Source organism: Teleopsis dalmanni, chromosome 2 (assembly GCF_002237135.1).
Source record: "Teleopsis dalmanni isolate 2A chromosome 2, ASM223713v2, whole genome shotgun sequence".
NCBI lineage: Eukaryota > Metazoa > Arthropoda > Insecta > Diptera > Diopsidae > Teleopsis > Teleopsis dalmanni.
The window spans coordinates 37,368,021-37,377,876 of NC_051847.1; the positions used below are offsets into that span (position 1 = coordinate 37,368,021).

At 29.6% G+C, this 9,856-nt stretch overlaps 1 protein-coding gene across 7 annotated transcripts in view; it reads right to left on the reverse strand.

The window, feature by feature from the left end:
- Nucleotides 1–8,924, reverse strand: part of LOC119673809 (mitogen-activated protein kinase kinase kinase kinase 5) — an 88,008-nt gene extending 79,084 nt beyond the window's left edge. For all 7 annotated transcript variants that reach the window (XM_038084873.1, XM_038084874.1, XM_038084870.1 and 4 more), the window contains exon 1: nt 8,623–8,924. In XM_038084873.1, the coding sequence (XP_037940801.1) occupies nt 8,623–8,736 (114 nt within the window). In that variant the 5' untranslated portion in view covers nt 8,737–8,924. The remainder of the gene's footprint in view (nt 1–8,622) is intronic.
- Nucleotides 8,925–9,856: the final 932 nt, after the last annotated feature.

Genomic DNA, 9,856 nt, shown 5'->3' on the forward strand with positions numbered 1-9,856 from the left:
TCTTATCTTAGTTTTGTTGTCTTTACCTATTGACGTAATATGCACTTTCTTAAGAATTATTTCTAAATAATGGATATAATAAACTTTACATTTTAAAGATTTACCTGCCATTTGAAGAACTTTAACAAGTACCCAACTTCTCTTCACATTTTCATAATTTCCCCATTATTAGTTAAACAGAATGTAAATTAATGAAATCTTTTGTTCACAGTTAACCCATTTGACTACTAAAATTCCATTCGAAAAAAAAATTCATTTTCAGACTTTACATATCAAAAAATGTACGATATTAACAAGAAAAAAGCGTATTTTTAAACAATACATAATAGACTCTCTGGAAAACGGAATTTGCATTGTGAATTTACATGAAATATCCAAGTGTAAATTTTTCGAGTCCTTGTATTGTGCCATACAAATTTTTAAGCTAAAACAAGCATGAATTTCTATAGTTTGAAAGCTTTAAAGAGACTGACAAGTGGCGTGTACTGATGTACATACTCGCATAGTAGAAGTAAGCCTCAGACACACGCCTGTCACGTTTATGGCACGGTAGAATTGTTACTCAACACGACGGATAATGTGTTACCAGCGTATAGGAAACGTAAATGTTTTATAGAACAGTAAACTCAGTGTTAGTATTGTTTTTGTTGTTAACTGCATGTATGCATGTATGCATGTATGAGTGGTGGCAGTAACATATATCTATAGCTATATAAATATGCATGTGTATATTGACTGTGTGCTTCTGCAGCAAAATTTTAACTGACTACAACAATAGTCGCAAAGAATTATAACAACAATAAGAGAGTAGCACCAGCAGACCCACTCATTTCGGGGTCTAAATCTAATACACTTGGATGCATTCACACAAAATATAAGCTCGTGTAGGCAGGCAAAGTATCTCATACGCGTGTAGGTAGACTAGAAACTTAATTGCGACATGTTGACTTACTGCAAATACAGTTGCAAAACCTAAAACCACCATCATCACCCAACCATCAACCAACCACTATACTAATCATGATACCATGATATATTTCATTCCTACCAATGCATGGTTCACATCATTGGTAGTGATGATGACGATAATGATGATGACGGGAATAATGTATGTACCGTTCAAAAGACAAGTTGTACCCAACTCTATGAATAAAAACTATAAAAATTAGGTCAACGTATAAGGCACACACCCACAATATTGTTTGGCATTATGTGTTAAAAAGCAGCAAAGGGTTGGTTTGGGCGCGAGGAGAATGGTTGCGTAAAATTGTAAAGTTAAAATTAATTTAAAACGTAACTATTCCAACTTTATCTGCTATATAATTTACATAAAGGCATAGTATTTCTAGTTTATAGAAGTAGAAAAACATTTGTAAATTTGTCGTATGTCAAGAAAATTAATTTTATGACCTTTAAGGTCAAAGTAAATTCAATTCACACTTCATTCAGTGAGCAATTTAAATAGCTTAATTCTCGTACACCGTCACTGATTTAATGTAAGATATAAATACGTGAGATAAGATAATATATTTAAGTATTTAAAGATAAAGATTTAAAGATAAACAAAATTAAAATAAATGAAAATTAATGGAAAGAAAGACTGTTTATAGGAGACTGTTTATATTTATAACACAATTATTTAAATATTTTCTTTATTTATTAAATTAATTTTTTCGCTGCTTTATTGATAATTAATTTAATTAAATTAAAGAATCACAGTCACAAAAAGTAAAGAGTAAAGTTTAAAAAACAAAAATAAGAATATGAGGACAAAAGAATATTAAATGTAAGTAAAGTATCAAAGTATCAAGTTTACCACGAGTGTTATCGACGGTATAATCTTCATTGATTTGGTAATCTTTTAAACGTAATTAATAATAAAATGCAATCTAAAAGACATTTGAAATAAATGATAAAGAAAATAAAAAAGTATTTTATTATAAGATAAAGATAAACAAATATCTATAGAATTGTTTCCAGAAATGCAAAAGCAATCAACTTTGAATATTATGTCAACTTGTGAAATAAAAGTAAAATTAGTTAAATGATACGTCATCTATTTACACGTCAAAGTAGTCGCGACATATTGTTAAAGAAATAAATAAAAAGGTGTAAAATTCAAACTGCTTTTGATATCTTTCGATTGAAAGAATATGAAAGAATATTTATTCTTAAGACTAAATAATATAACACATAACAGAATAAATAACACACAATATGCATAAAGCTATGGCGTATATAGTTACTTCATCCTAAGCAAGATAACACAATCATAGTTAATTATGAATTATAAGTGATCATATCATAGGTAATCATACCATAGAAAATCATATCATAGGTAATCATAACATAGATAATCATACCAAAGGTAATCATACCTAGGTAGGTAGTAGGTAGTTAGGTAAAGGAGAAGAAGGATCGATTCTCCTGCATTAACTAAGAAAGCCGTTTTGATTTCACATTCGAAATTTAAAAAGTTGGACATATTAAAACTAGTCCGACACATTGATACATATAATACAATATAATGATGAATACAAGTTAATAACAATAACAATATTGAAAATATCGCTGAATGTATTAAAGAATACCGCACCCAAAATTTATGCCTGGTTCTGGACAAATCTGGACATAAACACAAAGGTGTCTATTCCTCTATTCCTCGAGCGCCGGTAGACATGTACTACATAAGATTCGACAGATCATGTCCTTAAATACTTCTTATTTACTTCTCTATACTCCTCTATACTTAGAGATTCTACGTTTGGAGTATAAAGGCACAGTACAACTTGACCTATTTGCGAAAAGAATATGAGACAAATTTTGTATCCATTCGTACATATGTTAAATCCTATTTTGTAAGTCAAAAGTGGAAAAAGTCAATACATAATACACAGTCTGTATTCATTTTGCTTGTTCTTTTACGATTAATGGTTTTTTAAATATATATTATATTTCAAACTATTCAGAATATTCAAGAATTTCTATAAAAGTCAACCTATTTATAAGGATTACCAAGTAACAACAATTAGAAAGTGGCTGACTAGCTATTCAGAAAGAGGAATGAAGGAAAGAGGAATACAACAATTATGTGTTATGTTAGCAATAACACCGCAGAGCGTCATATATGTTCTGGATTACTGAAACATCTTCCATCTTAAGAAAGTGATGAAATACTAAAGGGTATACACAACGGTCACAAAGACATTTATTTCAAAATAAGTCTTTATATCAATTATGTTGATATCAAAGGAATAGCAGCTTACAGTTACACTATTCCAGAAATATATTGAAATGTAAATGTATTGTTTTACTTGAGATTTAAGAGATACTATATCTTTTTTCAATAGCTGGGCATAATGATGTGAAGAGTAATAAAATAAGTTGACAAACTTTGTTAAGTATACCAGCAGTAAACAAGTAAATTTAATATATATTTTTCGTACGTTAATGATGATCTAGACTATTTGGTAAACTGGTGTTTGACCAATAATTTGCTCATCTGAGCGACTGTTAAATAATGGCTGATGTACTCACAGGATATTATCCTATGAGTTTACATATGAGTATGATAGATTTTGATAAGAATCGATCATTTCACAATGCAATGCGTCTCGATAAAAAGACAGTTTAGAGAAGTGTTAAGCGCAAATTCAAACACGATTTTTTATAACAGAAGATGGTAAATGGTTTTAAAATACTATACAATTAATATAAACATTTTTATCTCCAGAAAGAAAAAAGAATACACTTTTCCATGTTAGATCATGATTGATTTTTAAAATACTATAGAAATAGAAATAATAGAATTGTGTCGTCATATACAAAACTGGTCTTCATATATAAATATTCAAAAATAATTGCCATCAATTTTATAGCTTTTCCCATTACTGCATTTAGACTACTTGGAGACTACTTGGAGACTACTTGATTGGAGACTACTTTAGAAGGTCAGTTACTACACCTCACAGCTAATAGCAACTTAAGTTTTATTAGAGAATACAACAATAGCGGACCCTTTGAATTTTATACGGTAATACAACAATAGTCCGAAGTAAATCTACATAGCCAGTTAGAGTCTATATATATAATTTATATACAAAATCACTAAGATCCCTAAACCAGAATGAAATAAAATTAAAATTTCTAATATAAATAAAACTCCAGTTTGTTTGACAATCTGTATGAATATAATTATATGTATTAGTTTTTTTTGTTAGTAATTTTAATCAACAGATATCATCTAAATAAACATTCATTTATTTGATATCTTTTGATTTTTTTCACTATTATTTTTGTTTTATTTGCTTTAATTCAAGCTAAGAGAAAATATTGCATAACAATCAATAAATATGAAATAAAAATGAAATTGTCGATAATTACATTTGAATTGCAACAGCGAAATCCAAAACCGACAGTTCCACATTCCAATACTCAAATGCACAACTCAACTACTCCTCACATTATTTATAACATCTTTAGATAAACGGCAAAAAGTATTCAATGCATATAGCAAGTAGTCAGTATACGTATAAACTGATGAGGAGAGCAGATCGCAATGAGCTGCAACTGTTTTAATGCGTTCATCAAACTTTAATATCAGCAAGAAATTATAACAATCAACAGTCCAGACATAAAATAAACCATGTAAATTCCGTATTACCGAGAAAATAATACGCAACATACGGTATGCCGCATTCGGCATTCGGCAGTCGGTAGTGGAACTGCAGAAATGTCAATATGTAAAGACATTTGCAGAATTGTATCTTTCCCCCGAAGGGCTTTTCTAATTGCAATCCCCTACTCAAGCGCAACAACAGTCATGCATAGATAAAAACATATTCATTCAAATAAATAAATATACCTCACATGATGCCAGATACATAAGTATATAGATATATTTATATACATATAAACAACCATTAGTATATAAACAAACGTACGAATACGAATACGAATAGTTGGATGTATGGTTGGTTATAAACAGAAGATATCATGGAGGGTAGGCAATACATTAAGAGATTGTTGAATATTCAGTCGTCTTAAAAAATAATTTGAATATAAAAAAGGGGAGCCAATGCCATTCTTATTGAAGAAATAACCGAGCTTAGAGTAGAGTAGAGACATGTGTTATGAATTTTACAATTTATGTGGATAAAAATTAAATTGAAATCAAAAATAAAATATGAATATGAATATGGTAATATAAAAGAGTTTCGAGAATAAAAATTTATGTAAATATGGTTTTTAGAATAAACATTCCACCACGAGCTGAAATTATTGCAACCACGTTTTTAAGTTTTCATTGCATTCATCGCATTTATGGGGGTTTTGTTTAAACAGTCAGAAATATTGTACATGCAATTTCCAAGCACTACTCTTCCGAACACTGCCTCCGCCAGGCGTTCATCTATAAATGGAATTTGCACATATTTCCCCAGTGCATCGTTTGCTTGATAAATTGGATGAGGTGACATTCATTCGAATTAGAAATATTTATTTTCAATGAAATTTAATTTTTTTTTTTTGTTTACTGAAGTCGTAAAAAATTACTTCTAAACCCATAAATGGATTGTTAAAAGTAATTCGATTTTATTTAATATATATTAAAATATAAAAGCTGAAAATTTATATATTTATGAAAAAGAAGTTTTCTAAATAAGCTCTATTTTTTAATAAACTATATGAAACAAACTGTAAAATGACTTAAGACACCTTTCTGAAGAGTATTAGTTTATTTAAAGAGATTTAAGAGATAGTTGTTTCATAATTTAATGTTCAGGCCTTTAGTCCCCAGTTAGCCGACCGCGACTCTATCATCCTCATGAGCCTACATATGTCCACCTCAGTGGATATATTGCCCATGCCCGCAATACACTCAGTGTATACTCAGTCAGTGTATACTAACACATCTACCCAGGTGTATCAAATTAGAAAGTAAAGGAACTCCAGAGTCAATACTAATCAAATTTTTTGGATATAATTGATATATTTTAAAAACAATAACAATTTAGTAGAGAATTACTTTGGGGAAATTAATAAAAGATTTTGAAGAAGTATTCTGAACAATTAATTATTCTTAAGTTTTAAAATTTAAATTCAATGTTTAAAATTGATCGTCGAATACTGGCAACTGCGATAGCCAGAAAATGTTGTTTTATTGTCGATTATGATGATTACTACATTTGCAGAAATTGTGAGAGATCAGATATTGAATATGATATCGGTGAGGGCATGATTTTGAAAGAATTGGAAGAAAAGAGTTTGATATAAAATACGATTGCTTTGTAAAGTAGATACAATGGACGATAAAATAGTACATGTTATTGAAAAGAGAGAAAATAAATAATGTATTTGTGTTTTAAGAAACATAAGATGTCTTTTGGAAATATACATTAACAAACTTTTAGAATTAATAGAGAGGTGAGGGTTTGATTTTGGAAGATTTAAAAAAAGTTGATATAAAATGAGGTTGTTTTGTAAAGTAGATACAATAGAGACTGAAGATAACACAGCATGCTATTAAGAAAGAAGAAAATAATATATTTGTGTTTTAAAGAATATACAATATATTTTAAGCTTCGAACATTAATAGGCAGCAATTTAGTTCAGATAGTAATAAAAGACAGAAAGTAACAATAGTTTAATAAATATAAATAATAGAATATTTTGTTTATTATTAAAAATATTTGGTCATTAAAAGAGTAAATTATTATAAGAAATAATAGAAAGAAATAAAGTGTAGATGGATTGTTATAAGATCGAAAAACAATATAAAACATCGCAAAAGTGACACTACAATAGAAAACACATAAGAATAAAGCGAATAGAAGATATAAGAAATTATATATATAGAACATATATAGAAAGAAGCAATAGATTGATCATACGATCATACCATTCCACTGCAATGAATATCGCAGAGCGCTCTAGAAAACTGAAACCTTTCGAAACTAAAAGAAGAAGAGCAGTGCTGGAAGAATCACACTAATTATGACAGCAACAGAAATATCGATGAGAATAAATATAAATTAAAGGAGTATTTTTCAGCCAAGTGGTCTATATAAAAGTAGCATATATTATTTTTTATGGTCAGAATTTTTTCATAGTAATAATAGTAATAGTTTTGGAGAAAGAGAAGAGCTTGTATTTAATATCAGTGGCTAATAACGTGCTAATAACGTCTCATACTCTACATCTGAACTAAAAATGTGGAATAACTCACACTCTGTTTTTATTAACTCAATATATGATGGACAGAAGGGTGAAAAGTGGATTGAGAGAATAAAATTTGTATTTATCTGATAATGCTTTACAATATAAAAAGCACGTTTTTTAGAGTGATTTTATCTAAATACTATCAACACAATGGATATCCTGTTAGGTTAGGTTAGGTTGGATTGACAGCCCTACTTTACCTACGTTACAGTGTGTTAAGTTTTATCGATATTAAAGCATGGAAATAAAATTTATTCATTTTAAACTAACCGTAACGATATCTCATCGTTTCATAAGATACAACTAATTCCAGTACATAAAGTAACTCGAATGAATGTTAATAAAACAATGAAAGAAGCTATTATAAACATTTCTATCTTGTAAAAAGATAGTACCCCAAAAAAAAAAAAGATTGTATAATGCTATATACAGCGATTTAAGGGGAAGACTAGAGCAGCAGAATGACAATGAAGAGAGGTCGCGGAGAGGTTATTGGTCTACCTCTTCATGCTCTTCATGCTAAGAAAAATTTTAGCAGTCAGAAGAAGTGGTCGAGATATTACTGGTCTACCTCTTCATGCTAAGAACAATTTTTGCAATGGGGTGAAGTGTTTGGAAAATTACTGATCTACCTCTTTATGCTGACAGAGATTTTGGCAATATAGAGAAGTACTTGAGAGATTACTCGTTTAACCCTTTATGCTTAGAGATTTTGTTCTGTAAGTGGACATTAATATTGGAACATATTAAGTGGACTTTTCGTTTCATACAAAAGCTAGATTTCCGCAAAATAATATTTTATTGTAAATTATTCGAATTTAGAATTTTCAAATCGTATAAATTCGGAACCTACGTAAATTACTCACATTTTTTGATCAAACCCAGTAACATATTGTATAGAATATATCTGAGAGATTTCTTTATGTGGTTAAATAGGGTTACTGATCTACTTAGACCTCTATTGACTTATTATATGATATTTATTATATGATATATGATATTAACTACATTATAATGAAGTACTTGAAGTACTTAAAGTACACTTTTACCCTTTCCGAAATAATTGAGATCTGATAATCCAGATATATCCTTATTAATAATTGTCGGAATATGTCTATAAGACTTATTTCTTAAAAAAATTGTATTGTATTGTATAAAATATATCTGACAGATATCTTTATGGGGTTAGATAGGGTTGCAAATATTGCAGTTACAGATCTACTAAGACCTCTGTTGGCCTACTATATGATATTTCTTTATTAACTACATTATAATGAAGTACTTAAAGTACACTTTTACCCTTTCCATAATAATTGAGGTTGGATAACCCAGATATATCCTCAATAATCATTTTCGGAATATTTCTATAAGACTTATTTATTTATAAAAATTATATTTTTTTACCTTATAAACATCACCATAAGTGCCCGAGCCAATTTTTTGTAGGAGCTCGTACTCGTCTTGTGGATTACGTCTGGAAATATCCGAACTCAAGCGATTCGCGTTGTGATGAGCCATGTTCGCGTCTTTTGTGTTAGGAATTTCTTTGAAGAAGCGACAGAATTGCGTTTCAATTTAATTAGATTTTATTCAAATTCTCTTCCAAATGCAAATTTAAAATAAAAATAAAAACACGATCAGCTGCTTGCACTTAAAAAATATCGCCTCTGCTGCCGTTTTTTTTTCGCTGTTTATTTTTTGTAATTAAAAACGATTAGTGCAAATTTTTTATTATTGTGATTTCACATTTGTTGTTTTTGGCTTGCGTAATTCTACATAAATTTTTTTATTATTATTTTCAAAGTTGTTTTGTTGTTTTGTTTTTTACTTTGCTTCTTCTTTCCTTCTCACTTCACATTCACTTTGTTTTGTTATTAATGCCGAAGTAGAATTATACAGGCAAATATTTTATTAGCCACGTATAAATTAAATTTTATTTTTATTTTGGTGGCGGCCGAAAGCGCTGAAATAATTATTAACACAATTAAAAAAAAGAATGTTGCTGCGGCGCACACGGCAACAACAGCAACAACAAATTAATTACTAGAAAAATGCGTCACTTGCTTAAGCGTAGCAACAACAAAACCGTGTCTTTGTTAGAGGCAGCGAACAGCGGCAGCAAAAATACACAAGAAAACGCAATCGTCGCGTGAAAATGAGCAAGCACGTTGATGACACGACCGAGACGCCGCGACGGCAACAGCAGCAGCAGCGGCAGAAGCAGCAACGACAATGTCTATGACAATTTTTGCAGTATTTTGCGGTTTATGCCACTCTCTACCACCTGCTTGCTTTATTTATATTGAAAATTGCTTTTGTTTTTGGCCACTTTTTTACTTTGTTTTTTTTTTGCATTTAGTTTATACAAAAAAAAAAACAAATTCAAAGCGCAAAAAATTAACAACTGTACAGCGTTAGGGTTAAAATTTAATTTTTGTTATTTGTTTATGTTAATTTAATTCTAATCACGGCTTTTATTATTGTTACTGGCATTGTCGGTCAAGGCGAAAGGGGAGTTGGTTTTTGTTTAAGTAAATCAGACACGCCAACAAATCACATAAAAATTTCTCTTCTCTTTCTTCTTTGTGCATTAATTCTAATAAGAATAACACATGTTTTTACTAGATTTAGATTATTA